Genomic DNA, 13987 nt, shown 5'->3' with positions numbered 1-13987 from the left:
AATATGTTTAATATATTTCTAAATGAAATTTATAATCCATAAAGTCTCCTCCAGCATTATTGAAGTTATAGACTGATTTTAACAATTACTTTATGAGGATGATGAGGACATAATTACCCAACTGTCTTTGTTGTGGTTGTGGATAGTCAAAATTTCCCTGAAGGGAATTAAAACCACGAGTTAGGCGGAGTAAGATGTAACCTGATTTTAAAACTCGCTGCCGTGCTGAGGAGATCAGATCTGCCCCACAGACTAATGGCCATGTAATGAAATACAAGTCTGTCATTCCTTTATAGAGCCATTACATTAGACTCTCCTTCAAAAAGTCAGACTGCCTGTTAAATCTGATACGTTTCACCAGCTCTGCTGCCTCCAGTGAGATGACAGGAGCTGCTGCTGCTGCTGACACACACACTTCCTCTGACTGGGATTGTAAACACAAAAGAACAGACCTCAGTACTTAAAGCAGAAGTTTGGATGCAGTTAAGTCAATTATCGGACGAGGCTGTTGGAGTCTGATAGGCTGTTGACAATGCAGCCCCAGTGAAGTCTGCCAAGGGGGGGACATATAGAAAGTATTGCACAGCAATGCATCAGCCTGCTTCATTAGCCTCTTAACAAGCATTGCTCCAGGCAGCAGACCTTTGCCCTCCAACACGTCTGACATGTTTCAGTGTGTGAAGAGAGATTAGCCTGCAGACTGATGGAGGAATATACATGAGTCATGGTCCAGATGTGAGGACAAACTCCAAATTAAAGTAGCCTACACTCAGCCACAGCTCGCCCTCAAGCCATAACTCACCGTTCAGCTGGTTGTAGACCACATCCTCCAGCCTCTCCAGCCTCTGCAGAATGGACTGCCTGTCCACCAAGTTGGAAACTTTTCCATTCCTGGCTCGCAGCCTCTGGTCTGAAATACGCCCTATCTGGATGAGCTCCTCGGATCGGTCCTGGATCCTGCAGTACACCGAGAAGAGGATAATCCCCACAAACACCAGGATGTTGACGGTCAGCAAAGTTTTGATTTTGCGTGCCACAGCCATGAAAGAGGGGATTGTCTGGCCGACTCAGTCAAGCCCAGCAGCAGTTCATGTGCGGTGGCCTGCGGTGTCACCTCAGTGCGAGTGTTGCGGGAGAAGAGGGGAAGGTCAACTGGTGGAGATCCGAGCGGCTGAGCGGCAGCTTTCAGCACCGCGGACAGCTCCCTTCCAGCGGCGGGAGGCGGGAGGCGGGAGGCGGCTGCTGCGGTCCGCGGCGCGCTTCTCCCGGAGAAGCCGAGCGGCGGCGGGGCGCGCAGGACGGGGGACGGACCGGAGCTCCGGGGCTGTGCTGCTACCAGCGAGGAACGACGCCCGGGAAGGCGTTCATCCTCAAAACATCTCTGCTCCGCAACGTGGTGGTGAGTCGCCGAGCTCCTCAGCCGCGACACGTCTCGTCCATCTTCCAGGAGATGCGCTGCAACAGCCGCTCGTAAAGACGCATCTCCGGACGATCCCTGCCTCCCTGTGGCATCTCCTCCTCCAGAACAGCCGGGGGAAACACAGCCGAGCAGCTCCAGTCCAGAAAATATGTGCACGCTCAAAAACAAGGCGGCGTTTCTCCTCTCTCTCTCTCTCTCTCTCTCTCTCTCTCTCTCTCTCTCTCTCTCTCTCTCTCTCTCTCTCTCTCTCTCTCTCTCTCTCTCTCTCTCTCTCTCTCTCTCTCTCTCTCTGTATGTTTGCGTCCGTCCCGTCAGTCCGCTGTCGCTCGCCCGCCGTGGGACGAGTCGGGAGCAGATTTGCCCCGGGATGCGGAGGAACGGCGCAGTCGCTCGGTGTCGGCGGGGGAGATGGAGCCGGGCTCTGGCTCTGGCATGCTGTCTCCCCTCCCAGCCTCTCCGCTGCTGCGTCCTGACGTTCTCAGGCACGATCATGAATATTCAAGCAGCCGGAGAAAATAAACAGCGTGCCCGTGAACGCGGCGCACATACTTCCACTCGGTTAGAGCGACGCTCATATCGACTGGTGAACTGTAAAAGCCAGTTAACAATTTTTTTTCTTATTCTTTTTTTCTTTTTTGCCATTTGATCCGTGATGCACAGGTTAACAGTTTCCACCTCACCTCTGATGTCTTTGCCACAGGCAGCCCCGAAGTTTCACATCAATTTTGCAGAGTGGGTTTTTTTTATTTGCATCTGCATGCATGGTCAACTTCACAAGTACAATAATCATTTCACCAATCACATGCTTGACTTGAAGCTCCATATCATAGAATAAACATGTTGTAGCATTTAAAGTGCATGGCCTTTTTACATCAAAGCCATTGGTAAGACAGAGTGTATTAATTTATTCATCCATCCGTCTCTGATGCTTCTTTCTACAGCTCTGGGTTGCAGGGTGCTGGAGCCCACTGCGGCTGCCTGGGGTGAAGGCAGGGTTCACCTTGGTTACAGCAGTCCATCAGCCGGAAACAAAGTGAGATAGACAGAGCATACACACATTCATTTACAGACGGCAATTACTCTTAAATACTCGTTGCTATGGAAGGGGATTACAATATGCAAATTTTATAGAGAAAGGCCCCAAACCAGGGATATTCTCAAAGCAATGCATTAACCAGAGTGTGGGCCACAGACATAGTTTTTTTTAAATAACCTTTCAACATCATCTCAAAAAGATAATAATAGCAAGGATTATTATTTGAACCACAGCTGAACTCCATAAAACACACCTGGATAATTTAAACTAAACCTAGACTAATTTAAATAAAATCAGATTTCACTAGACTCCAAAACTGGACTTGGAATTCTTAAAAATACCTGAATCCACAAACCCACATATAGGACCTTCAATTTTGAAGTGAAATCACAAAAAAATAACAATCCAGATAAATCCCAAACTGATCTCTATAACCTGCAATGCAGAAAGCCCACATCATGACCTGACATTTGGAGACGTCTATTTATAGATCCTTGCTGGTTTCAACCATTAGCCATTATCAGGTCCTTTCTACTCCACGCTGTCAAACCGCCTGCCTGTGCAAGCTCTTCATCTCCAATTCCAAATGAGCTATGGCTCAAGTAAATCATGTACAAAGAGATTCTGTCTCACTGTGTACTTTTGCCTGATTAGGCAAACCCAGACATGGCTCCGGCCGCCCAAAGCACTTTGATTCCACTTCACGCCCACCAGAGGATCTCATGCTCTTCAGGTTATTTGCTGCTTCACTATAATCTGATGGTGACTGTGTGGCTGTGAAAGCCAGAGAATATTTCTCTGTCAGACGGTGTCTGGAACAAAGGTGATTTTGAAAAATCCCCTAAAACATCTCCAAATGTCTTCTTGGTATATTTCTCAAAGATGGAATCAGTTCTGCTTTCATGAGAGCAGATTTGGGAGCTTTCATTTTTAATCTTGTCTGAGCCCAGTTTCAAAGTGCATAACCTCATCATTCCTGTCAAGGCGCAGGCTGACTAAAGAGCACCAAGAGGTTTGGTGATTCACATGTTTAACAAATTCCTTGCACTTGAAAATATCTTTTTCATATGTGTAAAAGGGAAAACTATCTGCAAGGATCATGCAGTGCTCTGTGAAGCTGTGCTATTAATGACCACAAAGCACAACTCTCTCACTACCATGCCGGTCATTTTCTTGCGCTGCGTGACAAGCACATGTAAAGTAATTTGCTTAGTACAGTGCACGTGCTTAGATTTTCCTCATGCACACGATTCCCATCACAAAAGGTGCTGATTTGATTCAAGATCTGCAGAAACGGACTGTGGGGAAATCATCATTACCGCCACCTCAGCCTCAGCCACCATGCAGGCCTCAGCACAGATGCTTATACAGCAGCGGCAGCAGCGGCTCCAGTCTCACCCCGTGCCCCTCCCGCCCGATTGTTCCTCTCTGAGGACTTCTGTCCCGTTTTCTGCCTTCAGCACCCTGCATGCCTCTGTGACTGCAGACACTGGCGCTCAAGTGTTTTAACCATATTAACCTGGGTCACTGCCAGCTGCACCTTAGTCATCCCACTCAGTGTTTCTGCATAAGCCACTCGAACACATTCAGTGGGAGGACACTCGCGGGATAGAAGTGCATGTGTGCATCGAGTACTGCTGCAAGGCAGCCAGAAATACCCACAGCTATATGCTAATATGGCCTGTGTTCACAGGAAGCATGGAGTGCTCGCTCCCACTGTAACTATCCTGCACACATCAGGAACAATTAACCTCGAAATCCATCAAAAATCGGTCAGTTCACAATTCATTTATCTTTTCTCTATATATCTGCCTATAAAGTATATCTGTAAGCTTGTGCTGAATAAGATGTCACGCTACTGGAATACGAACCCACTTCTCATCCTTAAATTTATTCTAACGACTGTGTTCACCCCTCTCAATGTGTTGGGCTCATGTTGTTCATCATTGAGTTTTACATTTCCAGTCAGAAAAAGAATCACGCAGCAACTATTCGCTCCTGTTGACTGTGCTCACGTTGTCTGTCACGACACATTTGCTGCTCCCAGCTTTCTATAGGTTTGTTTTAACTCAGCATTTAGTAAACACCGGAGTGGCTGCAGTCTAAACCTTGAAATGTGTTTAAAATTTTACATTTTGATAGTTCAATTTATGTGAAAGAACTTTAGCTTCCAAACAACTAATTTTATTCACTCAGACATTTTTCTTTGCTGGCAGGAATATTAAGGCCGTTGGACAAAGGTGATTCCAACACAAAGCTCTGTCTGAGCAGGATAATGGTCTTTTTTCGCGTTTGTTAAATTTTTGTCATTGCTTTAGGTTTTGTTATATTTTGTTTTGATCTTTTGTATTTTCTTTTTCACCTGAAGCTTACTCTGCTAATGAGATTCTCACAGTGGGGTGGAGTGGGGATATGGTGAGCATAATTGTTATGTGTTTGCTCTGTATGTATGCAATTTTATTATATATTTATTTATTTATTTAATTAATTATTTTTGTATTTCTGCTTGTCGGACTTCTCAAAAAGGAGATGCTCCATTTGGGGCAGCGGCCCTTCAGTGTCATTCACCTTACATTCAGTCCCTGGTCCACCCGTCTGTGTGTCCGTTTAACTGTTCATCCGTCTATTCCAATCTGTTCATCCATTTATTTGGCCATTTACCCCTTCACGGGTCCATATATTCATTCATCCATCTATTTTCTGTGCTCATTTCATTCTGAACACTTCAGGAGAAAACTCAGTACATCATAAATAATTTGGCAGCGATCTCCATGAGTTGATACTTTCAACATATTATGCAGATTTCAGCCTTTTAAGTCTTCATCTTAAGAGAACTCACACAGGAAAATGAAATTTTCAGAAAAAAAACTATATTTGGACAGAGAAAAAAATGCTTGGTTCTGAGACACTCCGTTGCACTAACTTGCACTAAAATATGACACTTGTTAATTTGTTTATCTGTTTTTACTTTAATTAATTTGCAAGTAAAGTTTATCCAACGACGAGTGTTGAAAACTATTGAATCACAAAAAATAAAAAAAGAATGAAGCTACTAAACAGCTAATGTGGATCTTATTTGCAAATTGTGTGTTTTTACACATATGTATCAGTCTCGGTATACAGTTAATGTTACTTTGTGGGTGTTTTCACTGTTGGGAGTGTGTTTCTTGTTTGGTTTGGTGACGCTCCTCTCCAGCTGCTGGGCAAATCATCTGACTCTTCAGTAGTTAAATGCTCCAGAATGCCCATCTGGCAGCTTTGCTTTGCTAACTTTGTGCACAGTTTGTCAATTTAAGTTTGTGACAGCTTCCCCGCTAAATAAAAAAGATATTCTCACACATCTGGAGACGAGGTAGGAGGGAACCTAACAATGAAGATATGGGCCATTAAAGTTAGGAAAATAATTATGCAAAGATGTGAGAAGAGCTGAGCGACTGCGAGGAAGCTGATAATACATTCCAAAAATATACATGCAATAAATATAAGGAGGTAGAAGCCAAGTGTTTGCTTGGGGGTAAAGTTTCTCCAGTAAAACACAAGGCAGTAAGTGCTTTGTTGGGGAGCATTTAGTTTGCTTCGCTCCAGTGGTTTCAGTACACAGGGAGCTCTCGTCAGCTGAAGCCGCTCTTCACTGTTCGGTTCACGAGAGGCCGACCCATCTGAGCAGAGTGGATGCTTTCAGACGAGATGCTGTAACTCGGGGGCAGCTGGAAACCGACAGATCACACGTTCGCAATTTAACACCGGAGTGAAACATCAAAATGACTTTTTATCTTTGCTACTGTGTGTTCATTTAACATTTCATTCAGAATTCATCAAACCACAAGTCAAATCGGAGTCTAAGGCTTTGCATTAGCACAGAAAATACTGTTCGCTTTGCTGATATGAAAGAAAAATGTGGTTGTTACGGCTGGTAGGACTTATGTAATACTGATTTTGTGCACTCTGTGGCTGCAGTGTGCAGACGGTTGATAAAGTGTATCTGTATTAGTCAAACTTCTCATTCTTCTTCTGCTGCTTCTTCATTTTGTCGATGAGTTGCTCACTGCACCATCTTGTGGTAAAAAGTGGTACTGCAGTAAGGATGAGCTGAGCTGATTAACATGAACAGATTTCTACACTGCTTTGTAATGATTATGTTTACGTTGTTTTTGACTAAAACTATTGCATAAAAGTTGGCTTATGTCTTCAACTTTAGTTGGAAGGATGATTCAAATAATCATCTGAAGCTTCTTTTTCCCCTTGTGCTAGTATCAGTTCTATACAGTCCTTCCTGGAAGAGATTATAATTCCTGTGGTCTTCCAGGTTCTGTTGTCTTCTATTTTTGTTTGCCTGTATAAAATGCGAGCTGTCCTACATAACACTGCCCCTACAGGTCAATAGTGGTATTACTCTGCAGTGACTGCATAAGTTTCCTGAAAACTTAATAAATAAGGCACATAAAGAATGTAGATGATGGACAGATAGCCGTCTCGCACACATTTTCAAACTTAAACTCGCTTAGCACTAAACTGAACACAAAAAAAATCTAAATTGAAAAATGGAGTTATTACATTTCTCATTTTAATCACAGCATCAACTGCCAGTCCAACAGGTTTTCCTCAAAGAGAAATAGTGTCCCCCATTTGTATTCATAGTGCTTAATATGCAAAAACATTCTGGCATAAACACAATGTAATTCGCCGCAAGCTACATCAAGGTCAGAGGGTCGTCACGAACAGGGGAAACAAAACTGACAAATCTGATGCAGCAGGAGCAGGAGCCTCGACGTGGGAGAGCAAATAATCCATGTTTGTTCCTGATCAGCTGGCATACAGACTTGTCGCTATCAGAAAAAAAGAAGAAAAAAAAAGCCAAACACTCCAAGACTCTGGTTGGTCACTAATGTAGTGCTGTCTGCTTCCCTGCCTGAGTTAAGTTCATACATTATCACTCTGACCCTGAGGCTAACAGCTAAGCCCCAGTTCTGTCTGCCTTAACTTGGCTCATTCACATTCCACCTCCAGCCACGTCTCCCCACTGCGCTGCTCAGGGAGTTGTTGATTTGCCTAATGCCTTAACTAAATTAGGATGATAACCCTGCGGACTGGAATATGCGGTGTTCAGCTCCGGGCACATTTTTACATGTTTTTGGTTTTTGTAAAAGAGAGCTGAGGCCACTCTGGGGGGGGGGGGGGCCTGCAGCTGAACGTGCCTCAGAAGCTCGGCCTCATTAAGAGACACAATGTGCCGCTTGACCTTGGCAGGCAGCTGTGGTGACACCGCCGAGTCAATCACAAACGGAAAGCGCTCCCTCTTTCAGTCCAGTCAAGTCTTGACCCTTTGGACGACGCCGAGAAAAACCAGCTGGCGCGTGTTGCATGTTGTCAGCAACAGAGATGAAATTGATCAAAACATTCAGCTGGAGGCCAAGCACGTCAAATCAAAATGTCAAAATTAATGACTGGATTTCTAAATATGAACATAAGCCCGTCTTCTAAATGTGTTTGTATTAATGGAGCAGGAGCTCTGGAGACACCCCCAAATGTTTCTTGATTTATGGCAGAAGCAATTACATCTTGCCAGTGTACCGAGGCTTGATGGGCGAATCGGTGCAGGTAATTAGAAAGAATAATGAAACAGGGAGTCAAGGGAATGAATCCCTGCATCAAAAAACTAATCAAAGATAAATGGACTATCCATATTACCCAGTCATTATGCCGGAAAGATTATTGTTTTAAATCCCTGTGTGCAGGAGCTGTGGTCTCTCGCTCTCAAACAAAATCCATTACTCTGCTGACTCCTCTGACTTGTTTGCGCACTGATTGATATTCTCTGGCTGGTGAGAATTCATCCAGTTTATGTTTTCACTCTGTGGGTAAAACAATGGAAGGGGGGGACTTCATGCTGAGAAGAAGAGGGAAAAAAAACAAAAAACCGATGGGTATACAAAGGAAACAGAAATGTCATTAAAAGGCACTGAAAAGCAAATATTTGAACTCAAACACATGAAGTTGTTTGTGTTAGAAAACTGAAGCGCTGTATTGATCTAAACAGATGAAACAGGCTTTTTTTTTTTTTTTAAAGTACAGCCTTCATTGCACAACTTACAATCCCACACACAATCCTTTGCTCAGCTCTCTCTTTTCTTTTGTCGCTTCTCAAGGTGCACAAATGCAAAGGTAAAATAAATCACTTCACTTCGCTTTACTTTTTTTTAAAAATAGGCTTTTTAAAAAAATCTGTATGTAGCTTTTTGTTTTTTTGTTTTTTTTTTAAGAAAATTGCTTTTTTTAGGGGCCAAAAGGAGAAAAATACAACCTTGAATCCATCTTCTGAAACACTTGAAACACTCAGGGTCGCCAACCACTCCACACACACACACACACACACACACACACACACACACACACACATACACACAAATGATCGCTAATCATTGATGTGATTATATGATTGCTCCTCGTAGTGAAGTAATGATTAAAGTGATTAAAGCTCTCACCTCACCACAAGAGGAGCACGGGTTCAACCCAGAGTTTGCATGTTCTCCGTGTGTGTGTGTGTGTGTGTGTGTGTGTGTGTTTGTGTGTGTGTGTGTGGCTTTTTCCCAGGTACTCAGGTTTCCTCTTATAGTCCACCAGAAGCCTATAACTGTGTCCTTGGTCCTTTGTTGGCTCCAGTAGGCTTCAGCACAGTCTAAATGAGCGAATCATGTGTGGCCTTGTGCTTATTTGATTGAGCAGAATAACACTCATAGATTTAAAATGCCTCTTTTTTTTCTCCAAACTACTTAATTTTTTGTGTTCTTTGGTGTTTCGTGTTTGAAATGGGAAAACTTTCTTCAATTAAAAAAAAAATGCGATGAAAGATTCCTTTTGAGAATTTTTTTTACCCGACGACACCATTTGAACCACAATCCTCCATTTCCAGCCACAGTTTACGTGCGGTGATTTGATATCTTTTGAGAAAGTCTCCCGGGATCCAATTTTCACAAAATGACTCACGTACGAGCCGCTGATGAAAAGATGAATTATTTCGGCTTTCATCTCTGACGCTTTATTTCCACAACAAAGAGCATGCTGGGATGAGTTCAGTGTATCATGGACGGAGATCGGCCGACGCCTGGAAGGTGGCACAGAGTCAGCCGCTGCTTCAGTCCAGCTCCTTGTCTGTCGGTGGCCAAAGAGGACCAGCGGCCAACATCTCACCCCGCCATCTGTAATCACAGGCTAACAGCAGCAATCACTGATCCAGTCGCTAATCAGTCCGAACAAACCTGCACACACAAACACGGACTCCTGCGCAAAGTGCTCTCACATTTTATACCTGCAGCAAACACACGAATCAATTATGTGTGGAGGCTTATCCGGGCTTTAGACTTTTATCACTGCTCTGTCTAATTGCTGTATGCTTCATACAGAGAGGGACACATTTGTCTGGATATGGCTCGAATTAGGGTTTATTGAATGATTGTAGTTGTATTCTGAAATAATGCCTTTTTTTCTCTCAGTGCATTGATCCATATTCTATGTGGAACACCATTGTACGTTCAGCATGGATGCAGACTTTCATCAAAACCTAACAGTTCAAGCAAAGCAATGCTCTCCTCGCTGCCAGAATTTCCTCCAAAAGAACAAAGTCCTCGTCGGAAGCGGGGATCAAAGCGTGCAGATGGCCAGGCTAGAATTCACAGTCGGAGCAGAACAACACGCTGGCCTTTGTTAAGCTCACGTCACCGCCTGAAAACCTGCGTCGGGTCCAGGCGTCCGCAATCTGCTCTGGACAAAAGATACTATGCTTTACACTTTGCCACCGCCTGAGAAGATGATGCTGTGCAGTCAGAACAGGGTTGCCATTTTATCATTTCCCTGCCATCCGCCAGGAAAATAAAGAGAAAAAAAAAGAGAAAGAGAGAGAGAAGAAGAAGGGCCAGCAGCAGACAACATCAAAGCAGCACGTCTGGTCCCCCCGTTAAAGCCCCCTTTTGCTTGATTGTAATTAAAGATAGAGGCGCACACAAGCAGTATGTCTCCCAGAGAAAATAATTATGTGGCTCTGCCAGTGAAGAGGGCATGTGGGTGGTGGAGAGGAGAGGCGGGGGGAGGGGGGAGGGGGGGGAGTGAACGTTAGGGCGTGCGGAAGATGAGGTGTGTGTGTCTGTGTGTGTGTGTGTGTGTGTGTGTGTGTGTGTGTGTGTGTGTGTGTGTGTGTGTGTGTGTGCACGCACGCAGGGAGGGAAAGCCACAGGGGACTGCAGTCGCTGAGTTCGAAGCCGGTGCAGAGGACTGTGGGTCATTGCTCGTCTTCAAACTGTTTCCAATCCAGAATCTCTCAACGCACACACACACACACACACACACACACACACACACACACACACTCCCTGATGGCTGATTAGAGGGCAGAACGAGAGAAAGACATAGAGAGAAGAGGGTTGGTGGGTTAGGGTGTGTGTGTGTGTGTGTGTGTGCCGAGGGGCGCCCTTTAAACAAGTCTCCCACCAGAGGCCGGTCGGTGTGATATCTGACAGAGAGGTGGGATGGAATAACGCTCTATCGGTTAAAGCTGTATTTATGAGCGCATCATGCAGCTGTGACTCAGGACTTCATGTATAATTTTCTGCGAGCCATCTGTTAAGGGAATTTTTTTTTTCTTCTTGGCGCAGCACCAGATTAATATTACGCAAACTGTAAAAACCACACCACACACACACACACACACACACACACTCCCCCCACATACTAATTTCATGTGCTTCTGGCTTTGATTTGTCATTGGCGTCTTTGCAGCACAACGAGATAGTGGTCCGTGACAGTAGCCGTAATGGAAGTGCGGCGGGATCGTGATCCATGATGGTAAACAGCGAGCTGCTGGAGCAGAGCCGTGATCCATCAAGCAGCCATCATCCAGCCATGATCAGGCCAGATTAAAGCTTGTGTATTTTCTCTTGCATTTTAGATACAAAAGTAAAGCATGAGATGTTTTCCAGAACCAAGTGTCGTCACTCTGCCGGTAATTACTTGAGATTGGAAGAGTTGGTTACGTACCATGCATCTGTGAAGGAGAAATCCCGAGAGGATTTAGGTTGCAACTTTGTCGGTGTTCACTGCGACTTACAGAGACTTTCTGCACACTACAGTGGAGGCTGGTGAATATTCAACACCGTAGTAAGGCCTGGAGTTCTTGCTTTGGCAACAACTATAGAAGAGCGTTGAAGTTACTTGAGCAAATCGATAAGACAATATATACCGTTGACACTGAGCCTCCAGCATGAAGATGACGAAAGAGCCTGTAGTGGGTTCTGTATTTTCAAAAATAATACTTTCTGTGATCTGTAGTATTATTTGCTGGACTGGACCAGCGACGCCATGTCAAACTGCTCCTCAATGTAAGCGTCTTATCAGCCATTCACCAAGAGGCGTCGACGAGGTTGAGACGATCGACTGAAGCTCAAACGAAGCATCGGGGGGATGAGAGGTGATGTAGCAGCTATCACTCTCCCGTCACAGCCGTCACTTTGGAGCTAACAAGTTCTCTCTGTGCGCACAGGGCTTTTCTGCACAGGCTGAGTCCAAAAACAGAACCATTAAGGTTAATTGGTAACTCTGGAACTGAGAAAACATGCGAGTGCACGTGGCTGTCTCTGTGCGTTTGCCCTGTGATGGACTGGCGACCTGCGCAGGGAGCGCTCTGCCTTCTCCCATCGTCAGCGGAGATCGATTACTGTGCCACATGACCTTAAGTTGAAAGAGGTGGTACGGATGGGGGGACAGATTGGCCAGATTGTTTGTGCCAGACGGGCTGGTGTGAGTTCAGAAACTGCTGCTCTACTGGGATTTTCGCACACGGCCGTCTCTGGAGTTTACAGTGAACGCTTGGAAAGAGAGAGAAAAACAAACGAGCGAGCTGGAGTTATTTGGGCGAGGGCGCCGTGTTGATGCCAGCGGCCTGTGGAAGGAGGCCAGACTGGTTCAAACAGAGGACAGTGATTCAACCACTTGTTTCCACCGCGGCATGCGGAAGGTCACACGAGAAAAAAGCAACTCGAGGCAGACGATCTACAGCAACAACAGGGAGTCAAGTGTCCCTCCTGTCAGCTCAGATCAGGCCAGAGTCTCTGATCAACTTCAGACCATAAACAAAACCGGTGTAATGAATGTTGCTTTTTGCTGGAATTGGTCAAAGTTTAAGAAAAACAGCAGGTACCTATTTTATTCGATTTTGTTTGGAGCCGGTCTTCATGCTTGGTGAAGCTATTCGGCGAAGGATAACAGCCATACATCCAGTGAAACAATATATGCTCAGTATAAGAGCAATATTGATCTTCTTGTTTGATTCTCAGCGAGAAAATCACGGTAAGAGCTCTTCACAAAATGGCTTTTAAAAGCCTCCCTCGGCATCCAGCCACAGATTATCTTTGAAAGCAATGAAAAAAAAAGAGAAGCTTGCAGCCGGTTTCCAGGTGTGGTAAAAGTCAATAACAGAACAAGAACACACTGCGTTCAGCCATCGACGGCTGCATTAAAATGAATGCCAATTCCCATTAAAGCATTTTATCGCAACTGTGAAAACGTCCTTTTCCCTTCAAAATACAATAAAAACAGTGTAGTTGGTTTTTTTTTTACTCATACACAATATATTGAAGAGGTTATGATAAAAAGCAGCCAAACCAAAAGGAAAAACAATGAGCGTAATGGACTTTCAGAGCGTACAAAAGACCACAATCATTTTCACTGGTATTGAATGGCTAAATATTCTGCCCATTGTTACGGAGACTCCTCATGAAATGAAAGCGTTTCTGCAGCTCCAAACTGTATTCTATTGCTTTGAAACACAAATGAAAATGGAAGCTCCTCCGTTGATTCACTATTTTTTTCATTTCCAGCTGCACGACAAACATTTGAAGTAGTGATCGCCGGCTTTCTCCATTTTTCAGCCTCTGCATCTGTTTTGTGCAGAAGGGTAAGAAAGTCAATTGAAAGTTAATTCCAATGTGTTTGATTAATGGCCACTGGAGGATGCACTCTAATCTGCGCTCTGTTGGCCTGTTCCACTTCAAGCCACACAGGTAATTATTCCCTGCTTTCTCCCGGAGTAAATGTTTTTGTTGCACCTTCGCCTGCTCTGACATCGGGTGTCTTGTTTCCAGAGACCCTCGAAGGATGTTGAGCCAGTAATATTCAGGTTTTATTCAATCACGGAAGGAAAAATGTGAGCGCTGCTTGTATTGATATGAATTCATTTGTCACAAAACTGCGGGTGTTTGAAAATAACACATTTTAAAAGAAGCTTGGTGAAAATGAAAGATAGTATCAACGAAGGGGAGGTTGAGCAGTTTGCAAGGCAGCTCTCCCCATTCCTGTGTGTGAACGGATGAATGATATACATATATATGACAATTTAGACACATTTAACTTCAAATACACAGTATTGGAAAGATGTAGTAGTAGAATGAGTACAGCAAGACGCATAATTTGTTGTTAAAATCAAGCCCAAAACAGTAAATTTAGCTTTTTTTTGTTTATTGTTTTGTGGTGTTGTGATAGAAAGC

At 44.3% G+C, this 13987-nt stretch overlaps 1 protein-coding gene across 1 annotated transcript in view; it reads right to left on the bottom strand.

The window, feature by feature from the left end:
* Positions 1–1153, bottom strand: part of galnt9 (polypeptide N-acetylgalactosaminyltransferase 9) — a 97551-nt gene extending 96398 nt beyond the window's left edge. The window contains 1 exon segment of the mRNA XM_030104331.1: positions 803–1153. Coding sequence (XP_029960191.1) covers positions 803–1043 — 241 coding nt within the window. The 5' untranslated portion in view covers positions 1044–1153.
* Positions 1154–13987: the final 12834 nt, after the last annotated feature.

Source organism: Salarias fasciatus, chromosome 12 (assembly GCF_902148845.1).
Source record: "Salarias fasciatus chromosome 12, fSalaFa1.1, whole genome shotgun sequence".
In the NCBI taxonomy this organism is placed as follows: domain Eukaryota; kingdom Metazoa; phylum Chordata; class Actinopteri; order Blenniiformes; family Blenniidae; genus Salarias; species Salarias fasciatus.
This window is presented reverse-complemented; position numbering and strand designations above follow the sequence as displayed.